This window comes from Neomonachus schauinslandi, chromosome 15 (assembly GCF_002201575.2).
Source record: "Neomonachus schauinslandi chromosome 15, ASM220157v2, whole genome shotgun sequence".
Classification (NCBI taxonomy): Eukaryota; Metazoa; Chordata; class Mammalia; order Carnivora; family Phocidae; genus Neomonachus; species Neomonachus schauinslandi.
This window is the reverse complement of record NC_058417.1, coordinates 17,955,554-17,980,018: the sequence shown is the minus strand read 5'-3', so window position 1 is coordinate 17,980,018 and position 24,465 is coordinate 17,955,554. Positions and strand designations below refer to the sequence as shown.

General features: G+C 52.1%; 3 protein-coding genes across 8 annotated transcripts; 2 read left to right on the top strand and 1 right to left on the bottom strand.

Moving 5' to 3' along the window:
- The first annotated feature begins 1,593 nt into the window (after positions 1-1,593).
- On the top strand, positions 1,594-6,698 carry TMEM97 (transmembrane protein 97). The gene is made up of 3 exons (XM_021704445.1): positions 1,594-1,826; positions 4,958-5,102; positions 5,931-6,698. The coding sequence occupies exons 1-3, from the start codon at positions 1,698-1,700 to the stop codon at positions 6,188-6,190; spliced, it is 534 nt and encodes a 177-aa protein (XP_021560120.1). The 5' UTR covers positions 1,594-1,697; the 3' UTR covers positions 6,191-6,698.
- Positions 6,699-7,286: 588 nt separating this feature from the next.
- On the bottom strand, positions 7,287-14,857 carry IFT20 (intraflagellar transport 20). 4 transcript variants are annotated; one of them, XM_021704446.2, is made up of 6 exons: positions 13,925-14,071; positions 10,567-10,809; positions 10,277-10,405; positions 9,098-9,183; positions 8,265-8,368; positions 7,380-7,810 (listed from the first exon to the last, which is right to left on the bottom strand). In XM_021704446.2, exons 3-6 carry the CDS (start codon positions 10,401-10,403, stop codon positions 7,729-7,731), a joined length of 399 nt encoding a protein of 132 aa, XP_021560121.2. In that variant the 5' UTR covers positions 10,404-10,405; positions 10,567-10,809; positions 13,925-14,071; the 3' UTR covers positions 7,380-7,728. The 4 variants fall into 4 exon arrangements, with proteins under 4 accessions (XP_044777680.1, XP_021560121.2, XP_044777682.1 ...); XM_044921745.1 differs by lacking the exons at positions 10,567-10,809; positions 13,925-14,071 and adding an exon at positions 14,806-14,857 and having other exon boundaries at positions 7,287-7,810; XM_044921747.1 differs by lacking the exon at positions 10,567-10,809 and having other exon boundaries at positions 13,925-14,056.
- TNFAIP1 (TNF alpha induced protein 1) lies at positions 14,303-24,162 on the top strand. Of its 3 annotated transcripts, none has more exons than XM_021704449.1 (7): positions 14,303-14,436; positions 17,460-17,777; positions 18,316-18,485; positions 18,907-18,996; positions 19,073-19,125; positions 19,904-20,099; positions 21,527-24,162. In XM_021704449.1, exons 2-7 carry the CDS (start codon positions 17,573-17,575, stop codon positions 21,761-21,763), a joined length of 951 nt encoding a protein of 316 aa, XP_021560124.1. In that variant the 5' UTR covers positions 14,303-14,436; positions 17,460-17,572; the 3' UTR covers positions 21,764-24,162. The 3 variants fall into 3 exon arrangements, with proteins under 3 accessions (XP_021560124.1, XP_021560126.1, XP_021560125.1); XM_021704451.1 differs by having other exon boundaries at positions 14,303-14,448; XM_021704450.1 differs by lacking the exon at positions 14,303-14,436 and adding an exon at positions 15,269-15,385.
- Positions 24,163-24,465: the final 303 nt, after the last annotated feature.

Sequence of the window (24,465 nt, the reverse complement as noted above, 5' to 3'; positions counted from 1 at the left end):
CTCTCTCATCCAACGCCTCAAAATCACCAGTCTTTCTGAACCCCAACCCTGCATAAGTCAACAGCCTTTTTTGCTGAGCAGACCCCACCGTGGAGAAAAGCACACAGCCTAGGAGATCGGGCCTCCAGATCCATGGCCACCCACCTCAGCTGGGCCCTCTACACTGCCACCAGTTTCTCTGGCCCAGTCCCAAGGGGCCGGCCCTGGGGAGCACAGAGCTCCTCTGACCTAACCTTAATCCTTCCATTCTCTCCAGCCCTTGGGGGCTTTGAGCCACATTTCCTGCTCCCTTCCTCCTATAGGGACAACCTCTCCCCCGACCCAGAAACTTAAAAAAGCATCTAAACAAGAAAGTGTTCTAGTCTCTCTCCTCTGAGAAACGAATAAGTAAGCCCTGTATGGGGCACATCTCCCTCAAGCTACTCCCCCAGCTCTCTCCTCTCCTCCTAACCAGAGGTCTACACTCCCTGCCCCGCTGTCATCTGGCCCTGCCTCCACCACACCACAGGTGCTCTCACAGGGCCACCACGGGGGCCATTCAGGGTTGCTCCGACAGGACTGAGCCCCCCCCCCCCACACACACACACATACACACCCATGCTTCTGTGACATCACACTCCTGTTGTGCACCTGTGTCTCAGCCCCCTCCTCACACCACCCCTGAGGCTGGAGCTCCTCTAAGACCTCTTACTGGCCCTCTGCTCTCAACACTTCAACTCCCATCACACGCTTTTGCCACACAAACCTACATCTCTAGACAGGTTCATCCAACTGCCTCCTAGACTTCTCCACTCAGATGCTGCAGAGACCGCTGATTGTCAAGGCAGCCAGAATCAGATTACTTTCTCTTCAACTCACTTTTCCTGTGTCCCACTGCTTAGTGAATGGCTGGGCCCAGCAGAGAGTTAAAGATCAGTATTTGCAGAATGAATAAATCCTCCCTCTTTCTTCACAGCCAATCACCAAGACCTGTCCATCGTCTTACTATATCCCTGTGCTTCTTGCTTAATTGAGGCTGGCTGCCTCCTAGGCAACATTCGGAAGGCCCCGGGACCCCTCAATGCCTGCGGGACAAGGATCTTGCCGCTGTGCCCACGGCCCGTGAATGCCGAGCCACCGAGCGGATCACAACGCACTGTGCGGCCGGCCCTGGTCTGAGGCACCTCCGCTGCACTGCGAGCTCACCTCCAGAAGCGCCCGTGGCCCGGCCCACAGGAGCCGCTCAGTCAGCGCTTTAGGTTTGCGGTGAATGAACGGAGTACCGAGCGAAAGGGACCAGAGAGCGCCACGGAGTCGGCGGCTAGAGGCCCGGCGGGCGCCAGGCCCCCGCACGCCCGCTCAGTCCGCAGGCTGCGCGCCAGCCAGCCGTCCCACGCGGCGGGCGAGGAGCCCGCCCCTGTCCCACGCGGCGCCCCCGGCGGCCAATAGAAATGGTCTGCGGGGCGCCGCCTCGACACGCTATACACCGACGAGCCGATGGGCGCGCTCTGCGGCGAGCGCCGTTCCCGCCGCAGCTTCGCAGCCAGCCAATGGGAGTGGCCGGCGTAGCCCTCTAGGGGGCGGAGGGGGCGGGGCGGAGGGGGCGGGGCGGGCGGCCGGGGCGCGGAGTCCTGGGACGCTGTGTGGCCGCGGGCCCTCTTCCCACGTCGGCGGTCCCGGCGAGCGCGGCCTCGGTTCCCGCCCGGCGTAACCAACGGATGATGGGGGCTCTGGGTGCCCGGCGCGGCCTGGAGTGGCTATTGGGCCTCTACTTCCTCTCCCACGTCCCCATCACTCTGCTCCTGGACCTGCAGGTGGTGCTGCCGCGCGAATTCTACCCGGTCGAGGTGAGGGCGACGGTTGGTCCTGACCGCCGGTCGTCGAGTTTGGGGCTCCTGCGCGCCCTGCGGTTGTTGTACCCTGGCGTCCCCAAGACCTCCCCTCCTCCGCCCGAGCCCCCCCCCCCCGGCCGCCCAGGGTTCTGGTTCTGCCCCCCTTTCCCTCCCGCCGTCCTTAGGTCCTGCCGGTGCCCCGGCCCCTCCTTACCGGTCAACTCGACGTTTTGCTTGGGGTTTTCTTTGCCCCAGACCCTTATGGGGCAGACACTTTGGTCCTTTTGAAGACAGTTCTTCCCTGGGTGTGTGTAAGGCCCCCACCCGCCACCTCTGGTCAGTGGTCAGTATTGGAGGGAGTTCAGAGATTGATGGTTTTGTTGCTTCTTTATGGGGAAATAATAATAAAATCCTTGAGTTATTCTCAGATTCTCTTTGAAAAAATGCCGAATCTTAACATCTGTTGTGTTGTTCTTCCCTAAATAGAAGGAATTTTCCCCTAGAACTAAAAAGTTTGCGGAGCTCCCATAATGGTTGGGCTAAAAATTGCCAATTAAATATATTCCTTGGTTTGAACCGATCAACACTCGGAAAAACTTACTATGAGACCGTAAGGATTTAGTTTGACTTAGAACATGGAGAGGATGGGGAAGCATTTTGTAGTATCATTTGCAGCTGGGTAGCCTTGCTTCTGCTAAAATAAGGAAAGATGGGGAGCACCTGGGTGGCTCAGTCGGTTAAGCTTCTGCCTTCAGCTCGGCCCATGATCCCAGAGTCCTGGAGGTCGAGCCCCTTAGCAGGAAGCGGCTCCTCCTGCTTGTGCTCTCTCTCTCTGTCAAATCAATAAAATCTTAAAAAAAAAAAAAAATAAGGAAAGATAATCAGTCTGTGCTCTCATTCTTTTTTTAAGAGAGAGCGAGCATGATTGGGGAGGGGCAAAGGCAGAGAGAGAGAATCTTAAGCAGGCTCCACTCCCAGCGAGGAGCCCGACAGGAGGCTTGATCTGATGACCCAGAGATCATGACCCGAGCAGAAATCAAGATTTGGACGTTTAGCCAACTGAGCCACCCAGGCGCCCCTGTGCCCTCATTCTAAGGTAGGGAAGTACAGGTTTATTCAGTAGCAACTCATTTAGAAATCCCTGTGCAAAGGTCAGGTGAATAGTTTAGTGGATAACAGTGATAGGTTGAGTCAAATATGAGTCAGGTATAAACCTTTTTTTGGGTCTTACCTAGTAAGAATAATTCTTACTAAGGAGCAGTTGCATGGTGAGATTTTAACGGGATTAAACTTGAATTCCTCTGAGTATGTGTTAATTACATTCACTTAAGTAATGGTAACATTTACTGTGTGCTTGCCATTGTTCTAAAGACCAAGTATGTTAAGTCATTTTATCTCACCAATAGTGAGGTAAGTACTACAATTGGGAAACAAGTTGAGTGAGATTAAGCGCTTTGCCCAGAGCCAGGGATTGTGCCCCCCACATCCCATGCTCTTCCCTCGCCAGGGACCTGTGATTTGCCTTCCATCTGCCCTTAGTCCAGGCCTTGTTTTGGCATCACGTGGCTATTATGGGACTGTGGGCAGGTGCTTGGATCCTAATTGATTACTTCAAGAGCTGGCTGATTAGATTATTTTGAGTTTTGCTAATCTCATCCTGCAGCCCTCAGAAATGACCCGTGCTGTGTAGAACTGTCTGGATTTATGAAATAGGTGGATCTGAGAGGTTGGAATACAGGTTGAATAGAAAATGAAATTCAAACAAACCAGAATGCCTTGTAAATTCTACGGCAAATCTTCAAAGCAGGTCATTCCCTCCGGTATTTTTTTTTTTTTTTTAAGAAAATCTGGAAAGCAAAAAAGGACCTTAAACATTTGGTCCCAAGTTGCTTGTTTTACAGATGAGGAAACAGAGCCCAGGAGAGGTGCAGGGACTTAACCTTTATGAGTATTTTCTACCCCATTACCACCCTGAAAAGTGCCTAGAAGGAAGCTAAGGGTATTGCCGTGGATTTCGATTTCGAATCAAGTACAAATTTGATATCACTTGGTCAATAAACTGGTTATCGAGCCAGAGTCTTCCTGCAATTAAGATCATGCTAACAGAGTGTTTGTTTCTGGATATTTGCTTAAAGCTTACTTTCAGCCATGAGGCCTCAATTTCACAATAGTGAGCCTTAATCTTTTGATTAAGAATTAACAGGAAAAATGTCTTTGGATTTTCCATTGCAGGCAAAATTCTCACACTGGAAGTTGCCTTTATTTATCATAATATCAAGACACCTGTTTGGCTTTGGAGACAGGTGTGTCAAGACAGGATGTAAGATGCAACAGACCCTCCGTAGTCCATGTGGTGTGGGGAGCCCTGCGCTTCGGGATTCTTACAAAGGGCACAAAATGGGCAACCTCAAACCTTCCTGCTTCCTTCCTCTGCCCCGGCAGCCACGTGTTCACAGATCGGCATCTTTTGATTTAACAGTGTAATTAGGAGGGTGGGCCCCAAGCTGGAACCGGGACTGCTAACCCTCAGGCCGCGACATAGCCTAGAAGCTCTGTAGTTTGTGGTTTGGGCAGTTTGTTCTACAAATAGCCTACTGGTCTCCTGCAAGAAAACTCTGCAGAACTAGAGTAGTTAAGAATGATGAGGAGCTTGAGATTTAGGCATTAAATTGCATCTTTATAGAAGTTAAATGTATCTCCCTTCCATCCCCCCCCACACACCCCCCCCCCCCCCCCCAAAAGACAAACTCGGTTCATTTCTGTATTTGAGGCGGTCTGGCCCTCGGAGCCTGGTGTGCGGCTGCTCTTGTTCCAGCCAAATGGTAGGACGCTCTTCACGGCTGTCCTTTACCAGGAAGGAGATTGCTGGCAGATTTGTTGCCTTTTTGTAGGTTCATTCCTCGAACTGAGAGCGTACTAAGTACTAGATATCGTTGCTCTTGACAGTGGGCAACACAACGGGCTGTGTGTTGTCACGGAGTCAGGAACAGATGCTGGGTAGCCCAGAGGGCCTGGAAGAGCTGAGAGAAGCCTCTCGGAGGAGCGAGGGAGCTTTTCTGAAGTGACCATCTGGGCTGCCATGGGATGGAGCTGCTGGCCTGTCCTGCCAGGCGGCTGCATGCGTCGTGACCTTTCTCTTTCCTCAGTTGACAAACCTGCTGAAGTGGTATACTAAGGAGTTCAAAGACCCTCTGCTACAGGCCCCCCCAACATGGTTTAAGTCCTTCCTGTTTTGCGAGCTTGTGTTCCAGCTGCCTTTCTTTCCCATAGCGACGTACGCCTTCTTAAGAGGTAGGTAACTGGTGGGGTAACAACCACTTTTGCTCTGAAATTAGGTCCCAGAAATCTTTTGGGGGAAGTGTCTCAGAGAAGGGGAGCGGTCCCTGTAGTTTGTGCGAGGGTGACCTGGGGTGGGGTGGGAATGGCAGGAGGGAGCTGGTAAAGGGACGTTAATGTGGCTCAGGCCTGTGCCTGTGCTGAGCTGGAAATCTCCCTACACCGGAGGCTGCTTACAGATTGAACTTGTTCCTTTTTCTTGTTTTTACCCCTGCAGAATTTTCCTTTTATCATTGGCTTTTATTTTTCTGATTTGGGTAGCACCAGACTGGCTTTTGAGCAGTAGCATCCAGCTCACCCCAGAAGGGCTTCACTTCTCATTTATTCTTACAGTGTTCCCCTGCGACTAATGCTTTTATAAAGACGGGGGCCACACTAATGTACATGGTAACTAAGCTCATACAGCCTCTTTCCCACTGCAGCCCCCAACTCCATGTCTTGGCAGAAGCTGTTGGTCTTCTCACCTATATATAATTACTAACAGATGCTGGTGGCGGGCCCCTCCCCCCCGCCTTGTGTAAACTGCAATGGCCATTTTACTGCCCTAGAGTTTTTCTCCATTAAATCCCGCCCCCCAGCCTTGGTTCTCTGGCCAGCAGTGTGCTAGAGCCCCAGCTCCGCGTGTTAGGTAGTGTGAGAGCACCTCCAGTTCTCCATTCGTTTGCAGTGGGGGGGTAGACGGAGTCAGCTGAAGGGAGCAGGCGTGGAGAAGATTGTGGGCACCCCTAGGGTCACAAACAGACCAAACACTTATCTCTCTCTCTCTCTTCCCCCCCACTTCAGGAGGCCGCAGGTGGATCCGCACCCCTGCAATCATCTACTCAGTTCACACCATGACAATTCTAATTCCAATTCTCTCCACGTTTCTATTTGATGATTTCTCCAAAGCCAGTGGTTTCAAAGGACAAGGACCTAAGACTTTCCACGAACGACTTACCCTCTTATCTGTCTATGCCCCCTACTTTCTCATCCCTCTTATGCTTCTACTTTTCATGTTGCGGAGCCCCTACTACAAGTATGAGGAGAAAAGAAAGAAAAAATGAGAGAAATAATGACTGGCCGGGGGAGGGGGGGGGCGGGGAGATGCCCATAGGGCAGTTTTCCGGTTGGACCCAGTATGAGGAAAGCTGCTCAGAACCCATGTCTTCAGTAGCATTTGAAACACACCAGCGACGCAGAAAGAGCAAGACTCTGGCAGGAGCCACATCAGAAGCCCCCTTCTGAGGACACTGGCGCAAACAGACCAATCACCTGAGCATGGACTGACGGGTGTGGGCTAGGTTATAGGGAAGTGGTGCCAAATACCTCACCTTGTGCCCAAGTTCCATTGTGAGCAGGACCAGACCAGATCCTGGATAAACTTCCAAGAAACGTGGCCTGCTTGGCACATTCATGAATCACCTGACCCATAGTGCCCATGTGATTAAACCCTTGACTCCTGATTCTCCGCAGCATATCCTTTATCAGCAAAATGAAAGGTGGGATTTTTCAGGTCATTTTTAAGTTTGAAATTATGCCTCTTTAATATTCATTAAAAACTGTATCATGGGGTGTTTTTGCCACCACCCTTGGTTGGGGAAAGGTTCTGCAGGAGGCCTGAACTTGGTTTTACTCAAGGGTCAGCTCTGGCCTGACTTTCAGAAATGGATTAAGCTGGAAGGTGTTTTGTTTCTGTCTTAAACAGGTCATCCCAGAAAAGACTTTTTTTTTTTTTAATCATCTCCTGATTCATTCTTTCCATACCTTAGTCTTCTCTGTTTTTACAGACCACCTGACATAAGTCCCTTCCCTCTGAGGTCTGGTGTCTCAAACCTGATCTGGAAGTGTGCTTCCTCTTGGATAACTTCACCCTTCCTGAGAGTTTCATCATCCATCCTGGCTTGTTCTCAAAGTGGAAGGGCAGCTGGGCATGACATGTCCATTGTGTAAATGCAGGGTCTCTTCACTGGGTTCCTTAGCTTTCTCTAAATTTGTACTCGAGGTCAACTCAAACACACACACACACATACCTGTGAACGCACATGGAAAATGATAACTGGTCCTGTTTGGTTCCCTCTTTTGGTCTGTTTTGCTCACAAGCCATATTGGTCTGATTGTTGGGAGTATCATCTGACTCATGTGTCTGGCCCAAATAAAGGTCCCTACTGACCACTGCCTGGTTTATTTTGTGGATGAGGGAGGAGCTCAAGAGTCCAGGGTTCTCCCAAGATGTTAAATGTACACTTCAAGGGCACCAGGAAAAGAGGTAGATCAAGCCATTTGAAAACAATAATTTATTGCTCTTCCTTTCCAAAGCTTTGAATTTACAAAAAAAAAAAAAAATCATTTACGGACTGCTCAGTTCAGGCTAAGAATGCCAAGAGTTGAGAGCCTGGACCACCGTGGCCACAGGTGTTCAGCAGCTGCGCATGGACATCTGCAGCAAGCTCCCCAGATCTGTTTCCCGCCTTTGGAGATGCTGCGTTCGTTACACACCGTCCCTCAGGACGTACATGGGCCATTAGTCAAGTCACAGGAACAGTACAGAGGTTTTTTTGGGTCTTATTTTTTTGCCCTCCTGCTGTAAAATGAAATTTTCAGTTCATTTCTGAAAAATAAATTGGTCGATAAATTCATTTTGTTCTGCTTCTACTTTACACAAAGCTTCATATTCAACCCGATACCTGAAAAACAAAATTGTTAGAAGCCCTAAGAATGGATGAAATAAACCATGGATTTAATTCTTCTAGAAAAGAATATAAATGATTTAAATAATGCCAAGAAATGATGTGAGTTCACAATGAAGAAGTGAGAGTAAGAAAGAACAAAGAGGCAAAGCCCAGCCTAGGGCCACCCATGAGTAGTCTCCAGCCCCGAGAGGTGTTTTCCTTTAGGAGAACCAGCCAAGCCTGGACACTTGCTACCTGAGCTTTCAAGCTCTCAATATTAGAGGTGGTTTTATATTAAGAAATTTTCTTTCTCATCAAATGTAATTTTATTTTTTTAAATCTTGAAATCAGGATAAGTGAGACACTATTCCTGGGAGAACAATGATGAGGAAGAAGGATAAGAGGTGACCGTTCAAGAAGGAAGAATGGAATTGCAGTTGAGTAAAGAACTTGCTTTACATCTTCTTACCTTTCAAGCTGCATTTTCTTTTCTGCTATTAGTGCTTGGAGTTGCTGCTGTTGGGCTTCTCTCTGTTTTGCTATAGATTTGAGCAAGTTCCGAGCACCAATGGCCTAGAAAAATAGTTATCACCAAAGAAGGTCATGGCTTCATTAAAACCATCTTCAGCTTTAAGTCCTCAGCCAAGGAAGGGCCACGTGGGGGCTGTCTCAGTGCCCAGCTGGCAAGAGAGTCGAGCCCCCGAGAGCCTCAGGAATAAGGGGGAGGAATAACTGCATGATCCCAAGTGCCTAATGAGACCTGGACTGGAGCTCAGGGGCAGGTCTACGAGTATCCCCAAGTCTAGCACACAGGTGGTCAGTGGCCCATTTAGTGTGCCATTTAGCCTTGGGTCCTTTGCCAAGTCATCGACACCCTGCATGCCTGCATTGCTTCACTTATAAAATGAGCATAAAACCACCTATCTCGGTGATGTGAAGATTAAAAGCAAGAATGACAAAGTGTACTAGCATATGAGTTCAACCGGAGGTTAACTGCACTTGTTACTAAAATCCTGTTTTGTTTCGTTTTTTAAGATTTTATTTTTTGGCAGCGAGAGAGGGAACACAAGCAGGGGGAGTGGGAGAGGGAGAAGCAGGCTTCCCACTGAGCAGGGAGCCCGATGCGGGGCTCGATCCCAGGACCCTAGGATCATGACCCGAGCCGAAGGCAGACGCTTAATGACTGAGCCACCCAGGCGCCCCAAAATCCTGTTCTAAATAAAATCCCACACCCCCCTCCCCAAGAAAAAGAGCGACTGAACCATGTCCCAGGACAAGATTTAGAAGACCTGCTGATCTTACCTTCATCTTCTCATTTTCTGCTTCTTTTGCAAGTTGGTCAACAAGCTCAATTAAACCACCAACTATTTTCTGAAACTGGCCAATTTCTTTTAGGGAAAGAACAGAAAATAAAAGGTTTTATTTTCTTGGCATCACCACTCCCTCTGTGTTCCCTTGTGGCAAGAGGGCAGGGCTAACTGCCCCTTCTAATTTGTGTCAAAACAATTTGGTGCCCGCTGACCTAAAGTCTTCCACCCTTGGTTTAAACCGAGAGAAGGGTGGCCAGGTACCCAGAGCTGGACTAGGGCATACTTGGACCTTGAGTCCCAGATGAGCCAGCCAGTGACTATTAACCTTAGGTATGAGGCTCCTGATGGGCCCATCCTCTGCGCAGGCTCTGTCCTGCTTTCCCAGGAGTAACAGGAAGCACAAAGGCCATGTTCATGAAAGAACTGACTCAGGACTTAAACAGAGCCTCTTGACTAGCCCCAGATAAGGAACTGGATTTCAGTTAATGGTGGTTAGGGGGGCAGTGGTTTGCCAACTGTGACCAGAACTAATAAAGAGCTCAAAGCATTTAAGTACCTAATCTCCCATTTGCTATTTTCAATGTCCTTGGGTGTGGTGGGACCTCATTCTACTGAGGAGTGAACTAGGACCCAGGGAGGAAGGACAACAGGCGGTGGGTGAGAAGACTGGCAATGGAGCCCATGCCGCCCTTCACCAGTCAAGCTTTCTACAGACTATGGAGTGCGCAGAAGGCTCAGAAATCCCTGCTTTAGCTAGAGCTGCCCTGTATTCACTGCCACTGGGCTTGCTTGCCTGCTGGGACAGGAGGTGTCCTGGATATCTAGCTAAAAAATGACCTCATTGAGTCTGTTGAACTTCCAAGAAATCAAATCATGAGTACATAACTCTTTCCCACCCTCAAGCCATAGTTCTGCCCCATGAAGTTCAAGGTTTCTGAGAGCAAAAAAATCAAAGATGGGATATCCTCTCTCCACTTCACCATTTATCTTGATTGGTGCTCTGTGTCTCACTACACGTGAGCATTAGAGAGCAGGGAGACAAGGTGGTTGGTATGCGGGAATTCACAAAGCCCAGACAACATCCAGAGAGCCACTAGCCCTGTTCTGGCCAGGATGACAGCTGCGGGTGGGGGTGGAGGCAGGGCACCACGTCTCCCCAAATGACACTCACTGTCCACAAAATCCTTGCACTCTTCCTTGAGCTCTATGGTCTGCTGGGTAACCTCAGGGTCCAACACGCGCAGCTTGTTCAGCTCATCAAAGTGCAGCCCTGCTTCACCCAGGATGTCCTTGGCCATAGCTGTGAAGAAAGCAGCCTCAGTCCCCGATCACTTCCCAGCCACCCAAGGAAATGCCCGCTTCCAGGCCAGCCCCACTCCTGCCCCCAGACACCAGCGCCAAAACCACAGACATTCTTCCAAAGGCTCCCCTTCCCTCTGCCTCCACCTCTCTGAGCCTCACCTGTTTCCCTTCCGGTTTCCCTAGAGAAGAGCAGCTCTGCTCTGAAGGGGTGCTAGTGGCAGCCGGGAGGAAGTGTGTCATAGGAGCAAGGGTCAGGAAAGAATAAAGTCCAGTTGCTTGTCACGGGCATCGTTCATTCAACACACATTTCTTGAGTGCCTACTACATGCCAACACTGCTAGATGCTGGGGGTACAAAGATGAGTGCGACATGGTGCCCGCCCTGGAGGAGCACATAGTTTAGCTGGAGGAAGACAGACACGGAAACTGAGAAAGTATACTGTGTTAAGTGCTTTTACAGAAATATCACTCAAGTGTTGCAGGAGAACAGAGCAGTTAACAGGGTGAGGGAGTAACATTTGAACTAAATTGTGAGAAGCCATAAGCATATTTATCCCCAATTATGTACCCAAAAGAACATGAAAAAGCTTTTCCAGTCCAGTCCTAGCATAACACCAAAAGCAAGTAAAAGAGGAAATCTGCATGACTTAAAAATGAGAGTTAAAAAATAAGCCAGGAATAAGGACATTACCCACAATGTATGTCACAGGCATACATTTGGCCTGAACTAGGACCAAAGTTGACTCTGTCTCTATCTAGCAGAAAACACAAAAAGGAATGAAGCATCAGCAAGAACATACCAAGTGAGGAGGCTAGGGAAAGGCTTCCCAAGCGGAGAAAACAGCACAGACAAGAGTGTGAAGTCACTGAACCGGCCAGAAGACCTAGAAGATGAAAGGACCGAGGAAAGAGCTGCAAAGGTCGGCTGGAGCCAGATCAGGAAGACCCTGTGTGCCCAACTAAGGAGTTTGGGTTTCTTTCTGTAGGCAAGAGAACCAGCAGAGAGATCTTTTCCCTTCCCAGGCCACCCTGCATTCCTGGTCCAAAGGATGCCTCAATTCTGGGAAGGAAACACTGAAAACTCACGCTCGTTCTGGCAAACACACGAACACACAAAAAGCACACACAATGCTACTTAGGGCTAGCCACTGGCTGCCATACCAATTCCCAAACCCCAAGCGTTCCAAAGGCTACCACCCGCTGGCCCTGCGCCAGCCCTTTCCTCTGCTCCCACCTCCCCCAGCTGTTTCCCTTCCGGCTTCCTTAGAAAAGTTCTGTCCCAAAAAAAAAAAAAAAGAAAGAAAAGTTCTGTCCCAAATGGGGTGATTATGGGAGTAACTTCCCAGAGCAGGTATACCATAGGAGGAGCAATGGTTAAAAAAGAATTAAGTTCCCCGGCTGCCAGAACTGATTTTCAAGACAGCCAAAAATCCAGATTTAGAGATGAAATCTGATTTTTATTTTTATTTTTTTTTAAAGATTTTATTTATTTATTTGAGAGAGAGAATGAGATAGAGCATGAGAGGGGGGAGGGTCAGGGGGAGAAGCAGACTCCCCGCTGAGCAGGGAGCCCGATGTGGGACTCGATCCAGGGACTCCAGGATCATGACCTGAGCCAAAGGCAGTAGCTTAACCAACTGAGCCACCCAGGCGCCCGAAATCTGATTTTTAAAGGGAAGTATTGAACTCAAAAGTTTAAAGGAAAAACCACATCTAACACTGTGGGCCAACTAATGCATGTCTATAGGCTGTCTGTGTAGGACTGAGCCGTTGGCCTACTGGAATCCACTGAAGGAACTAAGCTAGCATCTTCCTTTTGAAACATTTTAATCACCCCGAGCTTCCTTTTAATCGAGCTTTTTTAAAAGATCTGTCTTCCTGCTGTTCTGTTACATTTACACATAGAGTCCGAGCATTTAACACCTACCAGTAGCTGGTCTGATTAGTTAGACCAGCTACTTTAGGAAGCTTCCAGTAACCTGAGGGAGCAAATATCTGCTTCCACTTCCACTCCCTTCCCTGAGAGGATGCATTTATTCAGAAACATTTCTGATCTCTGGACGGACAGTATGAGGAAAAGCACATGGTGCTATATGAAGCTGCAGCAAGAGGACATAATTCATATGGGGGGTGTCTCAAAAAAAGCTCCTTTTTAAAAATTATTTTTAAAGGTTTTATTTATGTATTTGAGAGAGAGAACAAGCAGGGAGAGAGAGAGAGGGAGAAGCAGGCTCCCCGCTGAGCAGGGAGCCCGATGTGGGGCTCGATCCCAGGACCCTGGGATCATGATCTGAGCGAGCTGCAGATGCTTAACCGAGTGAGCCACCCAGGTGCCCCTCAACAAAAGCTTCTGAAAACATGACACTCAAGCTGAGACCTAAAGAATATCCAAAAGTTTGCCAAGTGAAGCAGGGAGGAGGCATTCCAGGCAGAAAGAAAAGCATGTGTGAAGATCCTGAAGCTAAAAGAAATGTAATGCATTCCAAGAACTGAAAGGCTAGTGTGGTTAAAACCCAGTGAACTAGGGGGAGTGTGGAACAGGGTAAGTCTAGATGGGAAGGCCAGAGCTGGTTCAGGGAGGGCTCTGAAAGCCGCCGTCATGAGCTTGGATTTTATCATAAGGGTAGTGGGCAGCCAGCAGATTCTCAGCAGAGAAGCACAGCCTTATCTGCCTTTTAGAAGGATCACTCTGACCCAGGATGGAGAATGAACTGGAGGGAACGAGACAGTGGGGCTACACCTACCTTGTTCATCACTGTAATCTAGCATCTAGCAGGGTGCCTGCACACACTGAGCGCCTGCACTCAGTGAATGTTTGTGGAACGAATGACTGGAAACAGAGAGGCTATCACAGTGACCAAGGCTTGGAGCTGAAGAAAAGTGTTCCAATTTGCGATGTTACGTAAGTTGATGGCATTTGGTAAAGCACTGACTGAATGTAGGAGTTTGGGGATGAGGGAAGGAAAGAGGCAGGCAAGATTCCCATGTACCCGGCCTGAGCGCCAACTGTATGTTTGGAGCGCAGAGTTGAATGAGATGGATTGGACCGGAGAAGGAGGGCAGGGAGAGGGTTCCCAACCGACTATCAGATTCCCTCCCAACTCCCACCACACACGTGCGTGTCTGAGCATCTGAGGAGCACCGGGCACAAGAACAGCACTGAGCTACCTGAAGATGACGGCGGCGACACTCTGTGTCCACCCCCTGGCTCTCCCAGATCCACTCTCGGCCCCGCGAGCAGGCGCCATCCGCGGGATGAGGGGAGGGGGCACCGCGCACACAGTTAGGAAGACCCGGGTGGTGGAGCTGGCTGTCCACACTACGTAAACGCCTTGAACTTATATGAGCCGCAGTTTCCTCACAAGACAGTTGCGAGCATCACCGCGTAAAGCTCCAGGCCAAAGCTGGGTGTCACACGGCTCGCAAAGAATCGCGCGGAATCCCCACGTTTCTTTCGGCCTGTTGGGTTCACTCGCCCCGGGTCCGCCCGCGTCCCCCGACCCGGAGTCGCTGCCTACCTGCCAACCCCGTAGCGGTGGCGCGCTGCCGCCCGGGCTGATTCCGGCAGGCCGCTTCTCTCCCGGGTCAGCGGCAGTCGGTGCCTCGCCCGCCGGCCTCAGCCGCTGCCACGGCTACAGGACCTGTTTACCCGTAACGTCATTACCTGACTGCGGAAGTACTTACTTCGCCCAACCCGCAGAGCCTGCTGGGAAACAGGCCTGAGAGGAGGGACGGCTGCCTACAAGACCCAGAGGCCTTTGCGCCGGAAAGGCTGCCGGAAGTAGCTGAGCACTCACGGCGGAATTCTCTCAGGGACCCCTCCCTCCCCCGTGATTGGGTGCTGGGCAAGGCCCGCTTTAGAGTCCCAGGCTGCGGGGCGGGCGGGGTTGGGCTGGGGCTCCAGGCGGAGACCGCGAGCGGAGGATGTGAGTTCAAAGTCGGGATTGCTGGCGGGCAGGCGGCCACAGCCCAGGGCGGCACAGGGTCGGCTTGCAACCCAGCTGAGAGGAGAAGCGCCCCCCCGGGGACGGTGAGAGCCGGGGTGCGGATGCCCTAGGGGACAGGATGGACGGGCCCCGGGCTGGAGCAGAGAGCCCCACCCAGTTCTGGGGGAAAGGCGTGGGACGGTGTAGGGGAGATGGAGAGCTCAAATCCTCCACTGGGATGGGTGTCAGAATCGGTCTCAGTTTCTCGGTGGTGAGGAGGGGTGCGGGCCGGGGAAGACTCACCACAGACCACAGAGAGGTTGGGTCTCGCTAAATCTTTCCAGTCCCTTTGGACGAAGCTTAAGATTTACACCTACAATTTCTGCTAGATCCTCCTCTACCCAAGATCGGTTACCAGCCCGCCACCACCGAGTGTGATGGATTTCTGGGTCCTTTTTCCTTTAGGACCCCACCTTCCATGGCCGTGGTTGTTGTCCTGCCCTTTATTCTGCTTCGGTTCCCATTAGCCTCGCTGAGGGAGACTCGGATACGCCCTCAGCCCCAGGCATCCCCAAATATCCACACACAAAGTCCGGAAGGAACAGCAGTGAGGCTATCAGTGGAAACTTCATTCTCACTGGAATTACTTTCTGGGGCGTCACCTGCCACAAGATTCCTGGAGCCCATTGGTCTGGGAGGAATCTGAGCGGGCGGCATCTGAGCTGACGTCATCCAGGGGCTCAAAGCAATTGCTTTATGTAGGCTCTGTTGGCCACCGCCTAGCCTTTGAATTCCTTTACTTTGGCAGAACATATGTGTGCTTGCTTTGATCCTTGGGGAAATCGGGGCTAGACCCAAAGTACGTAGGGAACTTGTTAAAACCTGTTAAGGGGTGGGCTTATTCCTTTGGAGTGGGTGGAGGAGGGTGAGGTGATTTCATACTGTTCCTGTGTTACTTAGGGATTGGGCAGTCTGCTGGTGAGGGTTCATCTCATCCATACTCCATCCTTTGGGCAAATGAGAGTCTGCTGGACAAGCCACCAAGGAAATTCGGTACTTCACAAAGCACCCGCTCTGGTCCTTCCTTGGACATTCTTCTTAGGGGCCTACCTAAATCTTTTCAGGGACAGTTTCAGTCTAACAAACTGACATATTAAATACTTTCAGATGTGCATGGCGTTGTGGTAAGCGCTGCTTCTGGATCTCACTTATAGGAGGTGACGTGCAACCGCAAATTTTGCGTGTTGTGAGGACTATGAGGCGATTTTACCTTTTTTCTTTCTCCATTGCCAGCACTGCAGTCCAGGCCTTCACCACTTGCCTAGACTGCCGCTTCCTCTGGTCTTCCCACTTGTTCTCATGCACCCTTACGATCCATTCTCTACCCGGCAGCCAGAGTGATCTTTTCAAAATGTGAATAACTCAGATCCTGTCACTCTCCTACTTAAAACCCTCCAATCAATGGCCATCGCAATTAGTATAAAATGCAAACTTTTTAATATGAACTGGCCCCTGCGTCCTGACTTTACATCAAGCCAACTTCCCCCTTCTTTCTATGCACTAGACATCTTGGCCTTATTTCTGTTCCTAAAACTTGTGTCTAACTGAGAAACTTTGCACTTACTCTTCCATCCATCTGGAACGCTCTTTCAGACTTCAGCTGGAATGTCACCTTCCCAAAGAGGCTTTCCCCGGCCCCTACCCATTTGCCCCTACCCATTTACCCCTACCCTAGTCACTCTCTTATCACTAGCTTATTTATTGCATTTCTTACCCTCTGGAACTGCTTGCTTATTTATTCATTGTCTTGCTTATTGTCTGTATCCTCCCCCTAGAATGTAATCTCCGTGAGGCCATGACTTATTTGTACTCTTCTGTATCCTCAGTGCCCAGCACATAACAGGGCACAATAAACGCTAACTCTTATTAAGTTTTATTCTTGTTAACGTTATGATGCTTCTTGGTACTCCTTGAAGGCAAAGTCCATATCTTTCCATCTCTCTGTCCCTACCGCCTAACGGAATAGGGACTCAGTCTTGTTTTCTCGCTGAATGAGTTAAATGAAGTAATGTGTATATTAAGTTGCCTAGACTAGTACCTGCTACGTAGTAAACGTGCAGTGAATGTTTGCTCTTTTTTTTCAATGAATGGATTTTAGTGATTCCTTAAAAAACCAAGACATATAAGAGAGAATCTAGCTCGCGGGGGGGTGACCTGGCTTTGCTCTCCTTTTCTTCCCTCACTCCTCCCTCCCATGAATGCCTATCAGTGTTTTAGTTTCCAAATCACTTCATAGTTGTTTTTAGATTTATCATCCGGTCTTTTCAAGCCCCTTCTCCCCGGTCTTGTGGGTAGGGAAGAAAGGAAGAGATAAGGCTGGGCCTCCTCTCAGGAAAAAGAAGTAAAAATAGCCATCCTGTAGTTGTTCTGTCCTGGAAAATGGTGACAATTTCAGGAACTTGGGACAGGGCTGGGACCAAGAAAGAGGAAGGTCAGGAAACTCTGCTGCGGCCCGGGTAACCTCTGCCAGGAACACTGGCTGGCGCCCTCTAGCCTGGCTCATTCCGTGCTCTCCTGAAGCTGCTTTTACTTTCCTTCCTGAAGCCAGACCGCGGTGGTGCTCAAAGTCAGCGCTGGTGCAGACTGCTTCTGGGCCTGGAATTTTTAGAAAGGAAGTGCATCCTGTCCCTCTAGCTCCTGGGAATCTCCTGCGCTGGCAGGATTCCCAGTAGGTTTGGTGGGAAGACTTGGGTCCTGGGAACCTTGAGAGGCAACGAACTGGAATTGGACTGTCGTTCCCCAGGGTAAAGTCTTCAGCTGCCCCAGCTCCTCCTCAAGCCGACTCGGACTAACTCCCAGGGTTTGCTTGTCCTCCTTGCTGCCGAGAGCTGAGCCGAGGCTCAGGAGGGCTGGCGAGATGAGGGGCAGGCTCTGGGAGACTGTGCTGGTTCCTGTTACCATAAAGAAGAACAGGAATGTCCTCTTTTGCTGTTGCCTAGGGCCTTAGCCTCTGCCAGGGAGTCTTGCTTGTCAAGGAGAGAATGACTGCACGGTCCCCTCCTGTCCCCTCTCAGCTGAGGGCTCTCCTCTGCTAACTCCTGTCTTCTCTCCCATCTCCTGCTCACAGTGTTGAGAGTATGAGGCTCTGGCCTCCGCTGACCACTCGCTCGTGATCCTTCCACCACGGCGGAGCCTTCCAAGCCGACCTCCTGCCGTGTGGTGATCTACCTGCAGCGGGAGATGTCAGGGGATACCTGTCTGTGCCCAGCCTCGGGGGCCAAGCCCAAGCCGAGCGGCTTCAAGGGAGGAGGCCTGGGCAACAAATACGTCCAGCTCAATGTGGGGGGCTCCCTGTACTACACCACTGTGCGGGCACTAACCCGGCACGACACCATGCTCAAGGCCATGTTCAGCGGGCGCATGGAGGTGCTGACTGACAAAGAAGGTGAGGCATCGGGGCTTGTTGGGCCAGCTGAGGAGGGAAGAAAGAATTCCTGAAGAAGCGACTTCGGGGCAGGGCTCGAGCCTGGCAGGTCTAGACTCTAGATTCACTCTTCCCGTTACCTGGTCCCGGACTCCTTCAGCTGGAGTCTGTGGTAGAGCCCCGGCATTCTTTGAGGTTGTATGTAGAAGGGTGTGCGCTTACAGGTTTTCCAGGGCCAAGATCCATACCTTTTAAATAACAAAAGGACTAGATTCTCCTGAGAACCATCGCTGTACTGACCGGGCAGTGCACAGAGGGCAGGCAGGGCCTGGTGGCGTTCGTGTCGCCAGGCGGTGGGCCTGAGCGCTCCTGAGCTGAGACCTCTGAGGGCTGCCGCAGAGCCTGGAGGGCCTCTGTCCCCCGCAGTCTGGGCCACCCTTGGTGGAAAAGAACAGCCACAGACCTAGGAGCTAGAGGTGGCGTTCCCACTTCTGTTACCCTGTGCTGCGGGCTACCTGGAGGCAACGAGTAACTGTCGGGGGCCTGTCTGAATCCCTAGGCTGGATCCTCATAGACCGATGTGGAAAGCACTTCGGCACCATTTTGAATTACCTCCGCGATGACACCATCATCCTCCCACAGAACCGGCAAGAAATCAAGGAACTGATGGCCGAGGCCAAGTATTACCTCATTCAGGGGCTGGTGAGCGTGTGCCAGACTGCGCTGCAGGTAGGGAGCTAAAGTGGGCTCAGGTCGGGGAGGTTGGGAGTTGGCCCCTCCCTTCAGGGACATAAAGGTCCAGTTCCTGGAAGGTCGCATGACCGGTACGGTTGGTGAGTCCGAACCTCACTGTTAGATATGCTGGGTGCTGCCCAGGCCAAGGACACTGGCAGCCAGTCTGTTTGTAAGGTGACAGACTTGGGCAGTAGGACTAAGCCCAGCTTCCGGTTTCTACACCTTGCTATCTGGATTTTAGGTTTTCTGGAAATGGGGTTCTGCTTGCCAGCTGGCAGTTTCTATTGCCAGATGCCTCCTCAACAAGCAGAGGGTGGCCTTGGCAGGGGGGCTCCGACAGCTCCTGGGGAACACCTGGCTTAGCCTGGCAAGCAGGAGATCTCAAAAAAGATTCTCGGCTGTGTGTATCACCCAGGACAAGAAGGACTCCTACCAGCCTGTGTGCAACATCCCCATCATCACCTCCCTGAAAGAGGAAGAGAGGCTCATCGAATCCTCCACCAAGGTACTGGGACCCCTGAGGGCTGCGGGCAGGGACAGACGGGACCCTAGCCTGGCCCTCACGCTCTCCTCCCTCCCAGCCCGTGGTGAAGCTCCTGTACAACAGAAGTAATAACAAGTATTCCTACACCAGGTAGGGTGGGCATCTGGGGGCTGGGGGCTGGGGGGCCAAGGCTCGGGGAAGGGCTGCAGAAGCAGACCCAAGAGAAGCCCCCTGTACTCCTGGCATGGTTGGCAAGGGTCTGGATCTCAGGCCGGAAGAACAGAGAGAGAAGGGGAATGAGGGCAGAGATGTTTGGAACTCGGTGCAGGGCCCTGGCTGGGATATAGAGGGGAACGAACTGGAACCCCCCTAATGTGTCCTGTCGGGCACCGTGCCAGGTGTTTTCCCAGCATTAGCTTATGAGGTGGAGGAGGGACCCTGGGAAGCCTGTGGCTGGGACTCCTCCTGAGCCAGCCTCTCTGCTTCACAGCTGGGCCACTTTCTCCCTTGCCCAGTGTCCCCTTGGCCAGCCGCAGTTAGGTATATGCACAAGGCCGCAGGCTCAGGGAGTCCCCGTGGACAGACGTGTTGCCAGCAGCCCCCCTACGGCAAGGGAACGGGTCCTCCTGCCACGAGGGCAGCGAGCCTCCCTCCTTCGGGGCCCGAGGAGAGGAGACCGCCCGCCCTCAGTTCTCTCTGCTTCAACTTCAGGCCAACTCCCCCCCCTTCCCCTCACAGGCCCCCAAACCCAGAAGTTGCCCTGTGACCCTTTTCCCTGCTGTCCCCTCTGGCATCCTGACTTTTCCTCAGTTCTGCGTGACACGGAGGGGAAGGGGTGAAGCGCCCAGCCAGCACCGTCTCTTGTGCTGGAACCTCATTCCCAGGCCCCCTGGCCTTCATGGCCCCCTGGCCTTCATGGGTTTTTCAGCAACTCAGACGACCACCTGCTGAAAAACATCGAGCTATTCGACAAGCTCTCCCTGCGCTTCAACGGCCGCGTGCTCTTCATCAAGGACGTCATTGGCGATGAGATCTGCTGCTGGTCCTTCTACGGCCAGGGCCGCAAGCTGGCCGAGGTCTGCTGCACCTCCATCGTGTATGCCACGGAGAAGAAGCAGACCAAGGTGGGGGGCTTCCCTCTGCGTGGGTGGGGGCGGGACACACCCCAGCGCAGCCCCCGCTGTGCCCTTCACCACAGGGAGCTTGCTCTCTGTTTCCCCCAGACCCACATGATGGTGCTGGGCAAGGACGAAGCCAGTTCAGGCAGTTCGGGGATTGGCTCGCGAATGCTTCGTTCTGGTCACCTGAGCGGTGGGGGCTGTTGACCAGCAAGAACAGCGTGGTGCGGTGGGAAGGACCAGGTCTTTGGAGTTGGCCCAATTCAGGTCTGAATTCTGGTTCTACCACTCACCAGTTTTCTGACCTCGTACAAGCCATTTAAACCAGCTGGGCCTCAGTTTCCTCACCTGCAAACCTGGGCATGATAGTATGCAGTTAACGGAACTGTTAGGAAAACGCGGCGGTTCCTAGGAGCAGCAGTTCAGGGTCTGATCTCCTCTCTGGCCCTGCTGGTTGGGTGTTCCCGGCCGACCAGCTTAGCCTCTGCAGGAACAACGCAGCGCCAGGTACATGTGAGGGATTTGACAGGTGACAGTTGACACGAACTCTGCAAACCCCGTTCTCCCAGGCTGCGAGCAGTTAGTGTCCTCCCCAGAGAGGAGCTCCCCCCTGCCCCCCCGGGAGCGTGTGCAACGGAGGCAGCGGAGGCCTTTGCTGGGCCAGGAGGGTAGCCCACTTGGAGGGTCGTGTGCGTGAGGGGCTCAAAGCAGCCAAGCCTGTGTAGCACCTGCTCGGCCTCCAGGCCCCCAAACTGCCTCCAGCTGGGCCGCCAGACGGTTGGGGAAGGACAGCTTACAGGAGGTGGCCCTGCTTCCTCCTGGCATTTTGGGGGTGCGGACTCCCGTGTGCACGTATCAACAGAGTCAGGATTCAGGGTCAGGTCTCTGTGGGGACTGCTTACACTTGGAAGTGGCAGCAACCCCTGTCACCTTCCTGAGCGTTTTCTCTTTCGTGGACTTTGGGACTCCTCAGGCAGGGCTGGAGCATTCTCCCCATTTGACAGATGAGGGAACAGAAGTCAAGTTAGGCTAGAATCCAGGTTCCTTTGTGTCTTCCACGTAACGTTCACAACAACTCTCTGAAATAGGTATTAGCCCTGATTTTACATGGGCGGACACGGAGGCCTCACGGCCCGTAGGTGCCGGGCCCGTACTGAAGGCTGGCTCTGAGCACAAAGCCAGGGCCCTAACCCTGCACACACCAGCCCACTGCTCCAGGCTCGCGTGGGGCACGGGCAGCATGCTAGTCTTTGGCGTCCTCATGTCCACAGAGTACAACTCCCCGCTTCTCCAAAGAAGGACCTCCCCTCGCTCACCTGTCTCAGGAGAGAGTTCGGGAGGAACTTCGAGAGCCAGCACAGGGGCGAGGGCCCTGCCATGTTGCTGCCTGTCGGATGAAGCCTCATTCAGTCCTCTTGTCCCCCTGACCCCAGGTGGAATTCCCAGAGGCCCGCATCTATGAGGAGACCCTGAATGTCCTGCTCTATGAGACTCCCCGAGTCCCTGACAACTCCTTATTGGAGGCCACCAGCCGGAGCCGCAGCCAGGCTTCCCCCAGTGAAGATGAAGAGACCTTCGAACTGCGGGACCGGGTCCGCCGTATCCATGTCAAACGCTATAGCACTTACGATGACCGGCAGCTCGGCCACCAGTCTACCCATCGCGACTGACAGGACCCTCAGGGAGTCAGGGCACGGGCCACCCTGTCTCCCCTCCTGTGGAACCCTGCCCCGCTGGCCGCCCCACGCTGCTGCTGGCTGGGTTTCTGCTCCAGCGCCCAGAGGCCTGACAGGAAGGCAGAGGGCCTGAGCAGGAGAGGGACCACATTGTTTGCCCTGCTCCCTGAGCACTTCCGGATGTCCGGGTCCTGGACCCTTTGCTCACCCTTCCTGACAGGAGCTGCGTCTGCCCCTGGGGCGAATGGACTGACCTGCCCACCTCCCACGAGAACAATCCCCTTGCCCCCTTGCTGAGTGTCCTTTTGCTCCACTGAAGGGCTACCTTTAGGCCTCTGGGGAGGTCCATGGGGAACGAGCTCGTTCTGGTGCTGTGGAGGCCCAGTTTCTTACAGAAGGTGGGGCTCCTTTTTCCCTAGGTGTTTAAGCACAGGCTTCATGATTTTGGTTTTTAAAAAATTATCTAGGAAATGAATAGTTTTGAGTCTAATAATGAGGGGAATAGGTATTTGTGCTACCCCTCTAGGGTGCCAAGACCCTGGGTAGAGGGCAGAACCTTTGGCCTTCCTTGATGCCTTTGACATCTGTTTCTTTAAAGCACTTTGTACTTTTATTCAGGAGATTTGTATTCCGCCCTGACACGCATCAACTTTTTCTGACCCTAACCCCTCTTCCCTCCAGAATCCGTCTGAGAGAGGGGCTAGAGAAGCAATAAAACAAAATACGGACTAACTTTGGCTTTGCTGGGCTGGCCAAGCAGCCGGCCCAGAGAGCATGGACAGGAAGGAAGGGAATTGTAGTCCTAATGATGCCCATGAGAAAGGACATTTTCAGGTCACGTGATGGAGTCCTGGGGCCTAACATGATTGCTCTTTTTGATTCTCTTGCCCTCAGCTCCAAGGTATGCTTTGCTTTACTTTCTGGAAAGCCAAAGGGCTGTTACAGGGGCCAGGAGCATGAGCCGCAGCGGGAAGGCTGTGGGGCCCGTGGGCACCGCACTCAAGACGCCCACGAGCTGAGGACAGTGAACGTGAGCTCTGCGTTCCCAGCAGCCCTGTGCAGAGGTGGCATGTGCTTGGCCACATGGCCCCTGCCCGCCCCATACTGTTGGTTTTGTGTCCCGGCTGGGGTGGGGGGAGGTGGTGGTGTTCTGCCCAGCGTTGAGTCTGGACGCAGGGTGATGGGAGCAGCCTAAGGCCCTTCAAAGGCTGGGTGATGTGGCCATGGAGATGCCAAGGCCCAGCTCTTGGGCAAGGATGCAAGTTACTCCTTGGGACTTTTTTTCACTACCTTCTGTTTGGCGTGGCCCTTTGGGAGGCTGCTCATCCGAATTCTTTTCCAAAGGAATGCCATCAGGCTGGGAGCTGCTCAGCCAGCCTAAGAAAACCCCACAGCCGCTGAGCGGTAGCCACTCGGGAAGGAGTGCCAGTTATCAGGCTCCTGGCTCCTGACGACTGTCGCTTAGCTAAGTGGCCTGCTTATGGCCTATGGGCAAATGCTAGGCCCGGGTTCGTAGACCCCTACAAGGACCTGAAATGACATGATGGGGCAGGGGAAGTGTGACTAACCAGGCATTTGACGCTTGTCACAGCCTTGCAAATGTAGACTTCCAGGTGAGGCACCCTGGTCATCAGCTCGGAACACTTCACCCAGCCCTCCCTGGAGTAGAGGTGAAGACAAATCCATTTCTTTGGCCAGATTCCGCCTTTGGCTTTGTGGCTTTCCCACAGAGACTGGAATGCTTCTGCCTGAGGCCTCTGGCCTATTTCCTCCGCTGCCCTCCTGAGGCCTCTAATACTCAAAGCCTCTAATACTCAAATACCTTCCCACTGAGGTATTTTAATGCCTGTCCTTTGACCTCCCCGGCCCTGCAGCCTCTTTGCTGCTCTGACATTTAGATCCTCAACTCTCTCGGTGGTGACTATTCTTTTTTCCTGAGAAAGCACAGTAATCCTGGACTGATCAAAAATATCTCCCTGGTCTTAAGAAAAATACTAACATTGAAATCACTGAAGTCAGCTTCTTTAATCGGACTTTGTGGCATAAGGGTTGGGGGAATTTTCTTTGCGTTTCTCAGCCCCGCTCAGAAAGCAGCTCTTGGCTGTGTGAATTTTTCAACTCGGAGCAGCCCAAGGGAAAGCAAAGAGTGTGGATGAAGGTCAAACCTTCTTGGTTTCTGAGAAAACTGGAAGCCTGCTGTTCACCACAGGTACCAGGACTGGGTTTTATTCCATTTCTTATCTGACCAATGTCTGCCTAAAGGATGGCCCAGGTCCTGCCACGAGAGAAGGTCTCCTTTGTCCCTTAACTGCAATCCCTTGTTGCTCAGCATGGGTGATGGAAACCGACACTAATTTCTAATAAAATTGTGTTGCGCCGCAGTGGTGCGGTGCTTGCGGTGCTTCGAGCTGGGTCAGCTCACTGCTGTGGACAAAGTTCTTGTATTCCTCCCGCTCATCAGCTTGTGTTCGCCCCGAGTCGGAAATCCTACTGCACTCGGTTGCCCTGCAACCCAGGCTCCCCCTGGTGGAGGATTAAGGACAACACTAATAAGGGCTGGAACTGAGATTTAATATTATTCAAGAATAAAACGACCTCTTAACAATCACTATATGGTAGTAGGGAAGCAGGAATCTCTAAGATTCGGGGGAAAATGCAGCACATTTCATCTCTGGCTCTTGGAGATTTGCGAGCGG